Below are 18,925 nucleotides of genomic sequence, written 5' to 3'. Positions count from 1 at the left end.
AGATCCCAGATAGTGTCCAATTGCAGCTCTGCACAAGAAATGCAATTATGAACTGTCAATCATCTTTCGATATACATACTTTTAAATAACTCGTAGGGCAAGGCAAAGTTACATTTTGTAGTGTACATACTTATCTACACGACGGCACAAAAACTATGCGAGTTACAGTAATTCGAAAGTAGCTCAAAAATATGTTATGTCTGCATATGTCGCCAAATGTTTTGGGGCGTTAGAACTATTAATGCCTACCTAACAAAATAATAATTATCAGCGTATATGTACATATTCCTAAAAGTCTGTCTTTGGTTTGTAGAACTGTAAAATTAGAGTTCTGTACGTATCAAATCAAACTTGTGGTTTATATTTATATCTAGAGATACAATCAGCCATCACATTGTGATACACAATCAATCTGCAGAAATCTCAATCTATATAAAAAGTATTCTTTTTGCCTCATTGCTTATTATGCATTATGCTTCAGAAGAAGTTGAGTCAGTTGAGTGATTGCCTTGCAAAACGTCAAATTCGAATCCGGTTGGGTTTATTCACTCAGAGAGATGAGATCAAAAGCTGTTATTACCTTTTAAGGCAAGCCCGTTTTCCCTTTTGAAATAGACGAGGCTGTGGCTTTTGTAATTTGTCATAAAAATGCAGATCTAATATAATGGAGAGCGCATTAGCGATGTCACTAAAGTTAGCAGACCACATCGAAAAAGTGTGTGCACCACGGTATTGTGTGCACGGTATTGTATTATTATGCCTGCATATACTACACCTTTGAAAGAAACGACTTGTTCCTTCCCTCTAACATGATTTATGAGCGTCTTTCTTCTCACTTACACAACACAACCTTGCTGCTGTTGGTGTAATCTATAATTTTTGGCAAATTAAATTGGTTTGATGCATGAATAAATAAAAGAGGAAACGTCGTCCTCCCGTTCCCTGAAGTTTCTTCTTTTTCTTGGCTACTTGACTTATTAATGCAATGCTCGGTATGAGGTTAAGTGACAAGATGAGACTACAGAATGAGAATTCTTTCTTTTCACTTCACATTCTACTTTTGATTTTATATCGAATGCGACAGTGCTAATTGAGAAGTTAATACAAAAAGCCATCTGTGTAAAGAACAAAACACATAAAGGGAAAGGGAAACCATTAGTCTATTAAAAGAGAATTGTTTTGGTTCTGCTGCAATTTAAATTCACAATTACGTGAGATGGTTGGTGGTGGCGATCAGGCGATGTGAAGCAAATTGAGTCAAACTCATTTTGGTTTCTAAATACGTAGTTGTTTTTTTAAACAATTATAAGCACAAAGTTAGATAAGAAAGACATGATGATGTTTAAAATGTTTACTTGTTGTAGTGATGAGGTTCAAATTAGCATAATACGGTAATGGGATGTATTTTTTCGCGATATTGAAAAGCTGTACATGACTTAAAATTACGCGCACGCGTATAGATTTTTTTACATGTGTACTACACCCACACTTCTGCTTACATAATTACCTGTGAAATTTGTAAAGCTGTTATAGCTGCCAGCTTGGGTATTTCCTAGAAGGCTGCTTTTCTTTTTCTAGTATTGTTTTTTTAATGTCAACTGTGTCGATGTTCTTCTGCTATATATTCATCTCTTATCTTTTACAGCATGATTTATTATTTTATTCCTTGGACTGTTAACTGTCAGTTTAATTGCAATTATCAAGACTTATTTCTGTTTATTAGTTACTATCGTAAACTAATTTCCGAGTACTCTCATCTTTTAAGGTCTACAGCAACCGTTGAAATTTTTCCCAAACAAGCACCCAATTACGTTTATGGAAGTTTGGCATTGAACCGAAAATTTTAATTGCTTTTGTTTGTCCTCTCCTTTTTCACAAGATTTAAGTAAATTCAATTTGCATGCAAATTTTGCCGTGCTTATTGATTTTATCTCAAGTTTTGTCATCAAAGCCATACATATTTCTCTTTAAACTGGTCATGATTTGTATTGTTCTGTGAGGGTTGGCTTTATATTTCACGTGTAATTATATGTAGATGCAGGTATAAAAGATGATGAACCAAACTCGATCCTCGTTTTCAGCCTGCCAACATTCATTACTCAATTTAACTCTCGCTTTCAATATTCACCAGTGTATGTATGTGTGTAGCTTACTTTTCTATGAGCTCTAGTGGCATTGCAGACCAAGTAAATTGTCATGCTTTTATAGCTTCAAGTGGATTTGTGATCGAATAAGTTTTGACAACGAGTTTTGTTTTGTTACAGAATCATTCTTCCCACCATCAGAACCAGCCGTCTTGGAACAATATGGACAATGAAGATGGTGGTGGTGGAGGTGGTGGTGGGCGTCGTAAAAGGTGAGCTCATATCCTCTCATAATTTCTTTATTTTTTGCCCCTCCACTTGCAGTTCACTCCAGAATACACTTTTAATTATTTAACCCAAAGACATAGAGAGACACTTGAGTGAGGTTGGCAAGAACGCAGTGTTGCGTGCCTTTGAAGTATGATAAAGTTGAAGAGAAAGTGGTGGCAGAACTTTTTGCTCTAATACCTTCGTCGTCGTAGGGTGCGATAGTCACAATGTATTTGAATGGCTTCCGAAATGTAGCAATTGCACACTATTCCCCTCACCGTCTCTGGAAACTTTGTCATTAACGAAGCCTCTAAAATTTTAACGATAGTTGTAAAGTCGGCAATAGTCATAAAATAAAATGTGGGAGGACTGTGCTGTATTGGAGAGTGTTACATCGACCGTTATTTTCCTTCTTTGCTTGGCCCTTGTTCTTTGTCTCCAAGTAAATATCTACATAAATACGCAGTCATCACGAATATATCACAAGAGACTACTTTATTTACTCGCACATGTTCTCTCTTCCTGTTACTAGGAGCATATTTATGGCACGGAATCCTAACTAGGCTCCACTTCTTATTACTCCGAATGAACTCTAAGTGAAGATGGAATGAAATCCGAAAGACAATAATTTCTTGCCTTGTCAGCGTTGATTTGCGACTTTGTGTGTCAGGAAAGAGAAAACACAGTAATACAACTCTAACTATACTAAATAGCAGACAAAGTAATACCATATCGTGCTTGCAATTGGAGGTGACAATTTTTGTTCAGTATTGTGAACTCGGTGTCTCCTGCTGCTTACACTGCATACCTTTTTTTCTCCCTACGTGTCTTTTGGCACAACGCATAGGACGGTAAAATTGTAACTCAATGTATGTATGTAGCTGTATATATTTAGTCTTAGTCATCAAAAGGTTTAAATCTTTTTACTATAACATACTTGCTGTTGTAGAGTATATACTTTTGTGATATTGCCACTTTTTCGTGTATTTGTTGGTTCGTTGTTGATTTGACGTGACATTCCGTTAGTACGAGTCACATTCGCTCATGTCATGAAGTCTTTTTTTTATATTATTGACTAGAAAGAAGGAGGGTGTGAGAAACCAGTGTCAGCCAAACCAAGTGAGGGACACACTAGCGTCGAATGAATGTAAATGTAAATAAATGTCAATATATGTAGCAGCGTGAATGAATCCAATATTCGTCGCAACCCCGTATTTGTGGAGAAAGTATGTGTACATACAGGATCGACTTTCTTGAGGCTTCTTCCAGAGAGACTTCTTTATTGTGACACGAAATTTCCCGACAGGCAATTTGTAAAGCTGTGAGGTCGCAAATTAAATTTTCTGTGGACTGATTACATCGGATGTTGGACGAAATCTGTAGGGCAGACGGCAGCTAGCTCCTCACACGACTTGTTATTTTCTATTGTCAGGTCACACCAGAACAGGGACGACGAAATGTCTATATGTTACATACATGCAGACATATATAGCAATTGGTGTGTAATTCAATTCAATGTGATCGTGAGTGAGTAATGTGATGCAAGGCTCACCTCGTTGCTCCAGGGGAATTCATTTTATTCAATCTTCACCTTTCTCGTCGTCTCCTTGTCTTCTTCTTCCCAATCCTCGATCCTCTCCTCGTGTAATTGAAGTTGCCAACTGGTTGTATGTATAAGTAGGTAGGTATCGTATGTGGCACTTTGTGGCTTTATAAATCTGACAGGAGACTACCTCGTTGAATGTTTGGAATGCTTTCTCCATCACCCTCACAGGGATTTGGACTGACCAACCAATTCCTGGCAACTTTCCTGCAATTCTTGTCTGGCGTAGAAAGTCATCGTCTTTTCCGTAGAACGACGTTCTTCTTTTTTATTTAGTTCTGGCATCAATTCTTCATCTTGGGTGACTCACGGTACGGTATAGAAAATAAAATTGTGTCCTGAGATCTAGAGTATTTTGCCGTTGCGTGGTTGGAACCACCAGGGAATCATTCATTCTGGCGATCGTCCGTGTGGAAAATGGGACTGAGACTAGCGAGAGTATTTCATGAAAAAGTTATACTTTTCCTCAAATGCTTTGCTGTAGTTGGGAAATGTCTAGAGATGAAGTACGGGTTCAGAGATAAAAGATAAGACGCAGTGTATTTATATATATGAAGCAATGGGTCCTCTACTAGTCCGAGTGATGGTTGTCGTTGATTATCATAGCTGAAATAAATAGATGTGAAAATGAACAAAGTCTCTGGTACCGAAGTATGCAGTTTAGCTCAAAGATATCATCGTATCGTACATGCAGCAAACTAATTGCTGATACCTGGTAGAAAATATTGTATCCATAATATGAAGGCTCAGCATGATTCATATTTATGGATGATGTCCACTCAAGTGCAATTTGCGTGGCCAGTGAGCGTAAATACTTCATTTTTTTAGATAGAGCTACAGATATTGAAATTAATACTCCTTCGTCATTTGCTCAGTCTCTAGTGCTAAATATGTATCTCCAAATAATAATAAAAAACACAAGCGGTGGATTGGTCAGTAATGCTGGCACGTGCTACTCCAAATACAACAGAGTGTTTGTACTCGTACGTATTTCTCTGAGTTTATTTATTCAGCTCTGAGGAGTGAGTTCCATGAGCAAATGGGGGGATGAAAGTCTCGCTTTGAATTTTTATTCAGCATTTCCAACCACAATGTCTCTGTCGGTTTTGTCATGGTCATAATATAGCATAAGCCACCCTCTTCCTTTTGCTTTGTCCTGTCCTCCTCCCTCTCGCTATAAATGTGCAACCAGTCGAGATTTTAGGAAATGTTCAATGAGCAAAAACGGCATATTATGCGAGTAGCCGTTAGGATTCAAGTGCTGTCGTATTTTATACATGCTAGAAGGAAATTGTCGATTTAGGCCAACTGTAACCAAACCAAAGTGTATATATTTTTAAAGATAAATGGATTCATGCGTTTGCTGATTGTCAACTGAGAAACAAAAATCATGGTAGTTTGTAGTTTCATTTTTCAGTATAACATGGATCCGCTGCTTGACGATACAAATGTATTTATCTAATTTTAAGAAAATAAATTATTATGGATTGTCTAATTTGCTAACTTTTTGGTAGCTTGCAACTACGCAGCAAATCTGGAATTTTGATTAATCATTAATTTGTTGGATGGATAACTGCATTCCACCCCATTCCCCCTACTCATTCTGGTATTAATGCAATTTTATGATTCCATCCAGACAGTTATCTCATTTATGGTGGAAAGTTCGGACAGACCCGGGAGTGAAAATTTTGTAACTGTATTTGGATTTATTTGATTTGAAATGACGTGCTTGTCATGTCTAACGAATGAAATACGAGGTATTTGGTGATACTATTATTTTACGGTGGTCGGTCGAGGTTGAGCGAAACCAACTGATTCTCAAGTGGAATATATTGCACTTTAGGAATTCCGGTGGCAGGGCATGGGAGTGGGACTCGGGAGGCTTTATTGGATTTATTGGAATTGGACCTATAATAGGTCACCTATTACATATATATACTGACGGCGAGTTGATTGATGCCGATGCTGGTTTTTGGGATATTATAGTTGGTTTGGTTACATACAGCGACGGAGTTTTCATCTCACAAGTTACCAATTAGAAGTGGCTTTGATATAAAATTCGGCAATTCGTAATTTGCAGTAGATTTTCGGCAGTTTCAATTCACAAGTCCACTTTTGTGCTAATCAAACGACTTAATGATTTTTAGCCATCCTCCTCTGATGATAAAATCATTTCAAAACATGTAGATGTATGTACACTAAATCGAAAAAAGGATTGCTTAGGCGAAGCGAACGTGCGGTTACAAGTATAAAAAAATAACTCTTCCCGTGGGTCCGATATTGTGTCATCGGGCTAGCGCACCGTGCGACGGATTGAACTTTTTGTGGCCACGCGCATTTTCAACTTTCCCGTAAGGATATCATGTGTTCTCTATATCTCTGTTATTCCCCATAATATCCATTCCTGGTAAGTACTAAAAAAAAGTTCAAAAAATTAGAATTATTTTGATAAAAAAAAATTCTGCTATAAGTTTATACTTTTGGCATGAGCGGGGTTCAAAGTTGGGATTTACAAGGGTAGTGTCACAAGTGATAATCGCGGATTTCACATACAACACATCAAAATGAACACAATATTTGTTATAATGAACTACAATTAGCTGAAATATGATTACTAGTCATAATACATGATATTATAGCACGATAGGGCAATGTTCCCCCGATTTTGGTAAAAAAAATAAATACAGGAAATATATAAAAAAAACATTACCTTAAATGTAACGTACGCCTTGTTGTAATTATTTTGAAGTTGTTCACATGTGCAAATGCCAACTCGATTCAAAGATCTGAAAATAGAAAATTTAAGCCAGGTAGGGCCCCTTGTCGGTTAAAACCGCAATACTACCTGGGATTAGAGTATTAAGGTACATGGCTTGGGGCCGCTGAGTAGAACTACATGGGCATAATAACAAACATAATTTATAATCACTCAATTTAACTTTATACCTTATAACATGATCAAAAATGACTAGATTCATAAAACTAAAAACATTTGTTGTCGTTGGTTTTTATCGTTGGGCTAATACTTAGTATAGTTAGAATAAAATAATGGGGAAAAAAATACTTACCTCGTTTTCAAGTTCAATTTCATTTTCGTAGTCCAAACTGTTTTCATCGGGTTCGACTTGTTGATCATCGTCACCAAATTCTTGTGTAGTTGGTACAGATGGGCATTCTAGCATATGTAGGACTTCTTGAGGTAGAGCCAACTGTTTTCGATAACGGGCTCTTTTGTCCAGATGAAGAGATGATAATAGGGGATCTGAGGTATCCATGGCTCGATTGAATATGTCTGTCATAGTGGCTGTTCGACTAATTTTTCGAGAATGACGCAGTCTATCCGACTTGTACATCTTGTTTCGAGACTCACCTCCTTCTTCTCCAAGGCATCCAAGGGGGATAATACTAGAATTTATGATGTCCTTTCCGTGGATCAGGATCTTGTGCATTGATGCAGGCATCGGGAACCATTGATACAAAGTTAGGTAATATTGTACTACGTTGAAGCAATACTCTCCAAATTTGTCAGCGTTGAGGGGGAGTTGACAAGTTAAGGCCACCAAGATGACCCAGAGCCTTCGAACAAACTCCACATCTAATCCAGTCAACTTTGCGAACTCTTCGTAATTTCGGAATGCTCGACGAGCGGTGTTGCCATCATTGGATGTTCCACTGCCAGTATTATTTGGAAAATCCACCCGCAGTCCCATTTCTTTCAGCAGTAACTGTTGGATCTCTTCCTTCCTCTTCTTTACACTTGCCTGAAGCACAGGTCCACGTGCCTGCCATTTCTGGATATCCAAGCGGTATGCAATGTGTAAACAAAGTTCCAAAAGTCGAATCCAAGCGTGGAGAGGGCTGATACCATGGTTAAGACGCCCGGGCTTCGGGGTAAACAACCCTTTTCCAATATTTTCGATGGAATTAAATGTTGAAGGTTTTGCTTCACAAATCGGGCAACACATTGAAGATTTGACCCCACAAATTGCTGATAATACTTTTCCGTCAATTACAGTAAATCTCAAGTCGAAGTTGATGGTGATGGTTTTCCCCAGGTCCACAAATACTTCAATTGGGTCGAGAACTGCAATCTGATCTTCAACATATTTTTGCTCGTTCAATATTTTTTCCTGGGACTCCTTGATGTATTGCAGGTGTAGGGGTCTGCAAAATCGAATGGATTGAGGCGAAGAATTGTTCCAAATTACAGTTCCATTAGCGGCAGTCAATCTGATTGGAGTCAAAGTTGTTGCAAATATTGAGGAGTCGTCAAAAGATGTTGAAGACTTCTGCTTGTATCTAGATTGTCCAGATGATCCATCAAATCCCCATGAGCAAATTAGTGTTGCTTTGATCTCACATATATGTTGAGAGGCAAATATTTGAAGCAAGACCGAATTCTGCATATTGACAATACGAGATGCAGTATGCTGTAACAGGGAATTCAATGGAATTGATGCTGAGGACTCTGTCACGCACAATTCATCCGCTGGTGGTCTTGAGGAAATCTTGCACTTTTGAACTTCATGGTAGGATGGATATAAAGGACATCCATGCTGGTTAGCTCCTTCTCGAAGCCTCTGGTACTGTGTTTGTGTCAATCCCAAATCCAAAATTAGGGACAATGCTTCTTCAGCAGTATAAGGGGTTGGAGTTGTTGAAGGTTTGCTGAGGGAATCCAGTATTACTTGCTGTTTCGATGGTGACAGGGATTTTTTGATAATTCTGGCTGCCTCAGGATGTCCGTGCTTATTTAACGTCCTAGAAACTGCATGGACAAGGTCGCCAGGATCCTCAGGGGACAAGGATTTCTCAAGTTCTTCAACCCTTCGTCGCTTGGTCCTTTCTGAAGGGAAGAAGTTTTTAGGCAAGACAAAATAACCGTCCAAGTATTGTTTTTCCTTGTCCAAGAAAAAACTCATTCTTCTTGCGCACTTCTGATATTTGGCGACTGTTTTGAAGGCCCAAGCTCTTGCTAATCTGTCCAAGTGATCCTGTTGCAGATCGTTCAAACTTGCAGGTAAAGATTCTGATACAGTTGTCTTGATAAAATTAACTCGTTCAGACGGTGTTTTTAAATTTACTATCTGAAACCCATATGATTTTAATTATTTAAGTAAAAAAAACAGTAAATTTTTTTTATTAATTTTGAGAATAAAATAACCCTTATATTACCTTTTCGGCCAAAAACTTCTTTTCTATAATTGTTGGTACTCCTTCCGTGTCGTCATCTTCCATGTCGTGTGTCCTTGTTTCTGGAGACTTATCACTTGAGGCCAGCGACACCATCAAGTCAGGTCGGTCTGAAGAAGGCTGTTCCGAGTCGTCATTCGTAGATCCACCGGCATTATCTTTAATTGTGCTCATTTTTTAACGAATAGCCCGATTTAGGTCCGTCAGGTTGCTGTGTGGAGTCCGTATGGGAAAGATCATCATACACTCCGGGTTCAGCTTCCTGACTTCCCACCGATGGGCCCCCCACGGTGTTTGGTGTTTCCGAAATTGGTGTCCAATCCATGTCAATGTCCGTGTCGCTACCGTAATCAATTGTAATCTGAAACAAGAATATTATTTTAACTCATTTACCAATAACACCGAACATCCCAACGATAATTGCCAAACATTCATCCTAGATCATTTAACCAAGTAATTTTCATCATGTCCACGAAGGAAGCTTCTCTTCATATTTCGATTCCTCGGTTCTGCGAAATAAATAAATATTTTAGTTAAATTAATCATATATGACACAAATATTATTTATTTTTCCAATATTTATTTTTTTACCAAAATCGGGCGAACATTGCATTATCGTGCTATAATATCATGTATTATGACTAGTAATCACATTTCAGTTAATTTCAGTTCATTATAACAAATATTGTGTTCATTTTGATGTGTTGTATGTGAAATCCGCGATTATCACTTGTGACACTACCCTTGTAAATCCCAACTTTGAACCCCGCTCATGCCAAAAGTATAAACTTATAGCAGAATTTTTTTTTATCAAAATAATTCTAATTTTTTGAACTTTTTTTAGTACTTACCAGGAATGGATATTATGGGGAATAACAGAGATATAGAGAACACATGATATCCTTACGGGAAAGTTGAAAATGCGCGTGGCCACAAAAAGTTCAATCCGTCGCACGGTGTAGCGTAAGGTACTCTAGAAAAATTGGAGGGATGCACACTTAGCTGTTTTTTAACCGTTGTACCACCATAGCGTCACCTAAGAAAAAACAACCTATTCACATGTGTGGCCTCCACCATTAGCAACCTTGTTATATTTGAAATCACAATTATCGTATGTCGAACAATGTAAGAACCGAAAGTGTTCAATGTTTCACTGCGCATTGGTTGGGAGTCCCTTTTGATGTTTTTCTTTTGGTCTTTGGAACTTTGTTCACGTCATCTTGTCCAGGTCATATTTCGCTACGTTTTGGTATACATGTACAGTTTGTCTATACTCCTTTTACGGCTGGTAGTTCAATTTCTCTTCCTCCTTGTAATTCGATGTCATCAATACCAAACGTGCGAATGAGGAGTGGGCAGATTTAACTGAATCCCATTTCAAACTATTGATCCTCACGGTCTTTGTTCTTTCTCGCACTCTGTCTGCTTTACTACTGTGCTGTGGATGTATGAGTTGATGTGATTCTGAAAACGAGTGGCTTCGTTGAACGTGGAAAGAAAACATTCAAATGCAGAACATGTTTAACCCTGGAGAGACATACATACATAGTCGAGTGAAACGTCAAGGTAGTGATGGGATTGTCCGTGGGATGGTCGAGTTGATATTTACTAGAATGGACATATGAGATCAGGACAAAGCTGGACAGTTCAGTGATGAAGAATACGGATTGAGATGGAAGAGTGACTCTCTTTCCACATGAATAAACTGAATTAGATTGAAATTTCGAGTTGGATTTGTGTATTGGATGTGATGGAGAGGGAGAAAGTGGATTGGTGAAATTGGACATCCAATTCGGACTCTAAGCGATGCCAGCCTATTTAGAACTATAGAAGTCTGTCATGCAACATGAACTCACAAAAAATATATCAGGCTAAATATAATATTTCAATGAAGGATGTTGGTGTCATATTTTATGCAAATCAAACAATAACAAATCGAAAACTTTAAATGGCAGTGCATTTGTGCTTAAAAACATTTTGTCTGGGAAGCAGTGAAAGCATATATATTTATGATATCACTTTGGAATATGAGATTATTTTGAGATTAAAAAGGTCTGGATGTTTTTTGTTTCGTGCCTGGACCGGACAGCTCTCAGCAAGTATCTGTGTACCAATATAAGGTTCTCTCTTAGAATGTTTGGACAAGTGACGTGCATCATGTGATGTGATGCGTTGGTCTTCTCTCTTTCTCCCCTCTTATTCGCACAAGAGTCCTTCATGCCATCCAACTGGTTCTCCCACAGTCAAGTCAGCTCTTGAGTGAGGGACTTGACAGATACATTTATAAAATTGTGGGGAAAGAGAGGAATCCAATCGGACCGAATTTTGCTCGTCTTTTAGCTATATAATCCCACCGAGACTACTTGCAACATCCACATTCATCCTACAATCCGGCTCGTTTAGTACTTTGAGTCCAAAATTGTCCGCATTCAGAGTTAAGCCGGCTTCATCCCAGAAATGATTTTTGTCTCTGGGGATTTTCCCATTTCTTTTGATGAGGGGGATCATCATCATCATCATCCATCCCTAACCTTCATCCGCCGATGGGGGATTTCTTGGTCCTTTCTCATACGTCCCTTTTGTTTCGAGTTTTTTTAGAACTTTTAAAAATTATGTGTTTAGACATTTGATAATAAAATAATAGCGGCGCACTTTCAGTATGTATGTAAATATACCGTTTGTATAAAATGAGAAGAGTGGCTGGGCTTTGTTTTTAGTGTAAATTCACCAAGCGTTTTAACTCTGTTCTAGAATTCTCTTGACCTTATATAATGTGAGTAGCTGTGCTTGCACCAGAGTGAGAAGGCCCGACTTTGCAAACAATTTGCATAATGAACATTGGAGTGAAAATACGATGAGTCAGTGTTTGAATTGGGGACGAACAAGTCCCCAATTTCGTAGTCAAACAAAAGCAAATATTTTCTCACTTTGTGTGGTGATGATGGTGAATACTGAATTTGAAAGATCCTCCATTCAACACTTGAAACTACTTAAATAGTTCAATAATAACTTTAATTTGATTTAATATGAACTTTTCCAGAGCTTCAAGATTGATATGACTCGGTTATCATCAGTCTACGTGCATAGAAATTTTGTATCCACTCGAAACGTTATTAAATTTGAAATAATTATCTACAGTTCTGTTCTTGAGGGCTATTTTATATTTAACTGGCGTGGAATTACTATGTTCTGCTTAATTACAAATCTTTAATATTTCAGGGAAGAATCGGAACGTGTTAACCACATCTTGCTGTTCACCATCCTGAATCCGATGTACCCAATTACCACGGTAAGAACCCAGCCATCTATCTACCAATATTTCCCACCATGAAACCATGAAATCCCTAAAGCAAAGTGCAGAAATATATTCCTTATCCAATTTTGCCCAGGATCAGTCATTTCATTTTCCTTTTGCGTGCTTCGTCTAAATTGAAGACTTTACAAACAATTTTCCTGTTTACATAAATCCTGTCGACAAAAGCTCACGTGCAACAAGGGATGCGTAATGGATTGATTCCCCCGAGTGAAGTTGTTACCGTTAAAAGTCTATCATCATGTGACAGCGAAACGGATGTCAGGCAGAAATGATTGATCTCTTGTTTATTTTATGTACACGCGCCGCGCGCCGTAGATTCGATGTTATTATCTGAAAAAAATCTGAAATTGAATTTTCTCTTAAGCAATTGGACTATGTGTACTACATTCTCGCTTCCTTTTCTTATTTCAGGACGTGCTCCACACCATTTCTTCTCCCCATGGAAAGGTTGAGAGGATAGTCGTCTTCAAAAAGCATGGAATCCAAGCCATGGTCGAATATCCTTTTTCATACAACCAAACTAAACAAACAAATCAGAATTTTAAGCAAGCAACCCGATTTTGTTTTATCTTTAATGGTTCTCAACAATGTGGTGGCGGATGTGTGGTTATTTTTCAAAGCACCGTTCAATAGCTTATTTATTTATTAGATTATGTATTAGTCGTAGTCTTGCCAAATTTATCTGAGATATGCACTGTAAGTAGTGATGGTGCTGTATATGTAGGTGACGGGAAATTGTTTCTGGTAAATCGTAGATGGAAATTTGCAACCCTTGAGACATAAAATATCTTGGTTACAGTTCAGAACCCATTTGTGTGCAAAGGTTCTCAAAATAAGATTGGAAATCAAATTTTATCGCATCACTTTTCCAAATATCCTGCATGCGAGAATGTGTGATTCTCTGCTTACGGCGACGACGATCACGATTTAAACTCCTCTACACTAATAATGATAAAGCTCAGGGTAAGTCCTGGGGTAAACTGTAAAAGTTTTTGTGCTACTACACAGGAAAGTTGGTAGTATTTTACTATGTAAATAGCTTTGGTCCGAAAGTTTTCCTCACTCGTACAAGTTGGCTGGCTTGCATTATGTCCATACCTATGTACGAAACCTGTCAGAGCAACTCAGCTCATGCAGCACCAAAGTTATGGGAGGGTGAATTCTGAATGAAACCAATTTCGAAACTTTTAAAATGGTTTACCGGCTCAGTCAGACACATTTAATGCATACGCAGTGTGTCCTTGAATACCTTGAATTTGGAGGAAATAACTGCAAACTTTCCTCGTTAGGTTAGCATTAATTCAATACTTGCATTCTATTTAGTCATGCTGGTAACTCCTTCCGCCCACCATCACCATTGCCACCCTTACAATGTATAATGCTGTCCGTGTAGGAATAGGAGAGCGAGAGTTTGTAGTATTGGATTCAGACTTAATCCGTTTATCTTTTCGGCACTGAAAGCGGATGAAGGAAAAGGAAAGAAGCTGAAAAGAGCGATTAGCCCTTACTTTCTCCAACCATAAGGAAATGTATAAAACAAATACCATAGTTGAATAGTTGGACGGCTCATTGGGTTTTAGTTGTCGGCTGTGTAGGATGAGGGTATTCTAACTACACCACACTTTGTAGAGGAGCAGGATGGAAGCAGATGTCGAATATCGGAATGTGAATTGCGATACTGGTTGGTTGGGAAGAATCTCAAAATTATTTTCCGTTATCTGCTTTCTATTAGGAGAAAGAAAGTATAGACGGATATTGTTGTAAGTATAGATACCGTGTGGTGGAATCTGTCTGCTGCTTTCTCCATTGGCACAGATGGCACTAATTTTCTAATCAGTTCATGTTTATCACAAAACTTTAGTTTGATGGTGGCCCATGTTGTGTTATGCTTGCTGCAGCACCAGTAGTCACGATCCATTTCTCCGTAGCATCACACTACTTTACTTCCTGTCATTATTACTTTGGTTAGTTCGTTGGTACTCTGGCGTAGCACACGAAGGCATTTCTTTCCATCCTCTCGTCATGTCATTTGTTGGCACAGCAGAGAAATCTAAATCCAAATAGTTATGTTGAGATCTGGTAGTGGAATCTGGCAGAATGTCCTGGTGGAAATAAAAATCTCGCGATCACGACTACTTTCTACTACTTTCTCTCCTTCGTGAAACAGATGTTCCACAGTTCAAATGACGTTATGAGTTTCTTCTTTCTCCTCCACTTCGTACATACACACTCCCCGTGCTCCATGCTTCTTTGTCTCCCACTTTTGCTCTCTAGTAGAGCTAAACTTGAAGACGGCTTGATGGAGGAGATTGATAAAATTGAATTGAGTAATGTTTATCCTCCGTTTAATAGAATGTTGAATCACTACAAGAAATGTAATGAAATCTGAGTCAAGGCTTTACATTCAACATTTACAGAGAGAAATTGGGAATTTTAGAGAAACTGAGAACCGTGCAGAGCTGAGGAAACGAGTATTCTATTTGATATTAGATATCGAATTGCTATAAAATTTTCTATGATTGGAGTTCGCATCAGTGAACGACAGCGGACTCTGCAATATTTTTTTGATATTACGATCGAAAAATAATATATCTGGAGATATAACAAGAAAATAGACGGATGGATGTATTGGTTTCGGAATATAATGCGAGGAGAAATGTTATTTGAAAAGTTTCATATTCCACGAGCATGGATTTAGTTATTTGAAATACTAGAATGATCTTGCTTTACCTAATTATATTTTGAATGAAAAATGTTTGTATTTTTTAAAAAAACTCAGGCATTCTTATGTGTAATTTCCTTAACCTAATCCACACGTTTGACAGCATTGATTGCGCGAAGAGAGCTAAGGACAGTCTACATGGGGCAGACATCTACAGCGGGTGCTGCACTCTTAAAATCGATTTTGCCAAGGTAAGTGGATTTTAAATCATTCATTCGTGGACCATTTTTATATGCATGTAGAAGAAAGTAACGAATCAGAATACTTCCCAAATTCCCAAAAATTCTCTTCCCCTTCTTCTTTCGAGATGCAGAGTTTCAACCAAACTTGGTTGGTAGATCTGAGGAGAGATTTAATCATAAAATTGTAGAGAATTGAGATAAATCTGGCCACAGAGCTATTTAATTTCCATGCAGGATCCTGTGGTACGATTTATCTTTACTCTTAGGAAATTCGGCTCGTTCATTTTTCATCATAGATCATGACGAACTTTGAGACTCACGTTTAGATTAAAAAGTAAAAGTTGTACGTATGTATATACATACTTCCTTGTGAATTGTTGAGCGATTCAGTCAGTTGTATGCACATCTCTAGACTCATTTTTAAGGTGGTGCATTCAATAAAACGTCTCGTAAAATTATTGATAAAAAACTACATAAATATCTGTACTAGTAAGTTTTTGGTTTATTTTTACAAAGGGTTTAAGTAAAATATGCAATATGCGGGCTTGGAATATGAAAACTGAGTTTTTGAGATCCATTCCTTGCAAAACCTTTAACCCTTCCGTAAACATACATATATGCATTAATTTTAATTCGTGTCTTTTGTTCCTTCGTAATCTGGATTTTCGTGAAAAGTGAAAATAATTTGCATTCATCTAATAAGACTGTTATGGTGGTATTCTGGTATTTAATAAAGTGTCGACCACCGCTTGGAGTGATTTAAGTTTTATGCTTGTAATATGGGATTTTCAGCTTGAGGTTAAACCTCTCTTGCTTTCCGTAGCACCGCGGCGTATGAGTTTTGGACTTGGAGAAAGTGTAACTTGTTCTCTTGCGGTGTCGTGGGTTTTGTGCTCACACGGGCTCAATGCAATGCACCTTAATTAATTCGACGTGGTGGTACCGCGTTGTAATCTCCTTCCACTATTTCTCTCCTGCTACTTTCTCCACTGCTTTCTCCGTGGCTTCAGGTCTTTCCTCACTTTGGCCATTTAATGCATAACTTTGCGCAAAAACTCATTCTGCTCAAGATGAATTGTGCGCTATAGTTTTAGTTCTGTAATATTATGTACGTATTGCAAAGACGTAATGTATGTGTACATACATATTTCTTGGGGATAGAAAAACAAAAGACTATGTTCTCTAAATTCGTTGTTAAATTGTGTGACAAATCCGATCGGGAGTAAAGATTTGGGGTAACAATCGAGATCCAATTCCGAGTTGCGAAACGAAATAAATATTCCATCCAGGTTGGGTCATAAATCAATAGATGATTACGAAAGGGAAAAGAGCGTGACAGTATTGAGACTAGAATTGTACGAGTTTCGTATGTTATCTACTGCAAAATTAGTTGGTATGCATCTATATGCACATCCAGCCTGTGAAAAGGAACACCCAATCTCGAAGATAAATAACGCATGAATTAATTCCAGATAAAGCATTGCTTCAAGAGATAGGGATGTTTTCCCTTCCAGAAAGTGTTAACTAGATTAAGTGTGATATGAATTTAAATAGAAGAGTTTGTCGCATATATATTCATACTACGAAATACATATACGCATACGTATATACGTTTTAAATACACTACCCAAACTCTACTTTATTTCGCCTTTTCAAAGCCAAAATAATTTTCGTTGTTTTGCAAACGTGCATCTTTGTAACGTAATTGTGTTTTGTAGCCGAACCCAGCACCATCCGAAGCTCGCTCTCATTTTTGGTGTTGATTAACAAAAGGTCTTTTGGTAGATGGAATCCCATAAATGAGCAAATTCCTTTCTTAGTGGTCGTGGTGATGCTTGGTTTCCACTTATGCATTTACTACATAGCATTGTAGCCAGCTATTTTGATTGCTGCTTATTCCGTCTTTGAGCATTCTGAGGCAATAGCAGGCAAAGTCTGGAGCTGACATTTATATTGCATCACCCTGAATCTATCTGAAGTTTTCCTCAGTCGCTCGGTCTTCCCTTTGTATCGAGTGTCATTTGGTGAGCTGTTGTCTCGGGTTGGTTTGGTCGCTTAAGAAATACTTGAAATTTAATTAGTTTCGACACCGAAAACGGACGGTTGCCTGAAATACGTACATACGTAGATTGTAGCTTTTAGCTCTCTCTCTCTCCCTCTGTACTTGGTAAATACTTATGTACGTAAGGCAAACGAAAATTTAGAACGTCTCGTTTTTCTCCTAATTTCATTCTAGTATCGTATCTCCTGGAGCATCTGTACGTATAAGGTTGACGTCTCTCCTCTGCAACTTTACCTCACTGAGGTTTCTTCCTTATCTCATGTTTATCCGTCCGTGCATGTGCTGTTTTAGTTTGTTGGTTAGTGTGCGTTGGTGCCATGTAGTAATGCAATGTAAATGTCTCTAGAGTTTTCAACACTACGGCAGCCAGGGCTGACTCTAGGCGGCTCAAGATTTTGTATTTTCATCTCTGGGTTGCGGCTCTGCAGCCAAATAAGTGGAGTTATTTTACTTTGGTACGAGTTTCCAAAGACGATGAGTAGAGAGTTGCTCATTACTTTCCTCTCATGACTTTTCTTTGCATACATATACGTACGACGACTTGTGTTGGGTTTTGCTGGTTAGTGTATGGTTTATTGTTCAGCAAGTTCCTCCGCTCTTTGTTTGCTTTGCTGGTTTGGCATTCAGATTTCTAACTGGAATGCAAGTTGCGGTATTAATAAATGTTTGATGTGTCGACGGACGCGCTAAGAGAATTAGAGCGAAAACAAACATGCTTCTAAAAGGTAGGCATGGAATTCATATTTTACAATCCAATTCCTACTGTGACTTCTTCACTCTAAATATTAAAGTCATGTTTCCGAAATAGTTTCAGAATTTAATTAGAGTAAAGTCTGCGTTTCGCTTCGATTAGATTAAAGTCTCGGAGTTGCCCCTTCTTCCAAAAAATTAAGAAAGCATTACATACGAGAAATTCCTTAATATGACGTGCTCAGTTTTAACTTGACTCTTCCTTTTGCCGTTCTGTTTTTCGTCTTTGAACGTCACTTTTCTATGATATGATGTCAGTATATGAAATGAGAGATGATATTTAATTTTACCATGATATTCATTCGCCACTCGTACATGTGTACATAGTTGAACCGCAAAGACTGAGGAGTTCTTATTTGCAACTTAAACTTCCTCAAGTTGTGTGTCAGTCACCAGGAAGGCCTCAGAAGCCAGTCTCACAAGTTGACATTTGACGTGACAGAGACAACTTAAAAAAAGTAAATCTCGACTAAAACTGGGAATGGAACAGAAGCTGCTGCATAGCTATATCGTATATGGAACGATTAACACACGGCTCAAAAGTCATGCCAGGAAGTGTAATGGCAATGTCATGCTACACCACCCGGTGCTCTCCTTGTGGTTTTAGCTTTTCTTTGGCTTCGGATTTCACTTGGGACATTAACATTACAACAATTGTGCAGACTGGAACAAAATAAATGGATTTACTTACATTATGCAGATATAGAATGAGAGGAGAAAAAATACTGCAAAACGAGTTGATG

General features: G+C 38.1%; 1 protein-coding gene across 3 annotated transcripts in view; it reads left to right on the top strand.

The window, feature by feature from the left end:
- LOC110842705 (heterogeneous nuclear ribonucleoprotein L) overlaps positions 1-18,925 on the top strand; it is a 71,243-nt gene that overhangs the window by 16,157 nt on the left and 36,161 nt on the right. For all 3 annotated transcript variants that reach the window (XM_022088494.2, XM_022088491.2, XM_022088493.2), the window contains 4 exons: positions 2,265-2,356; positions 12,370-12,439; positions 12,878-12,963; positions 15,283-15,379. In XM_022088494.2, coding sequence (XP_021944186.1) covers positions 2,265-2,356; positions 12,370-12,439; positions 12,878-12,963; positions 15,283-15,379 — 345 coding nt within the window. The remainder of the gene's footprint in view (positions 1-2,264; positions 2,357-12,369; positions 12,440-12,877; positions 12,964-15,282; positions 15,380-18,925) is intronic.

Source organism: Folsomia candida, unplaced genomic scaffold (assembly GCF_002217175.1).
Source record: "Folsomia candida strain VU population unplaced genomic scaffold, ASM221717v1 Fcan01_Sc002, whole genome shotgun sequence".
In the NCBI taxonomy this organism is placed as follows: Eukaryota; Metazoa; Arthropoda; class Collembola; order Entomobryomorpha; family Isotomidae; genus Folsomia; species Folsomia candida.
This window is presented reverse-complemented; position numbering and strand designations above follow the sequence as displayed.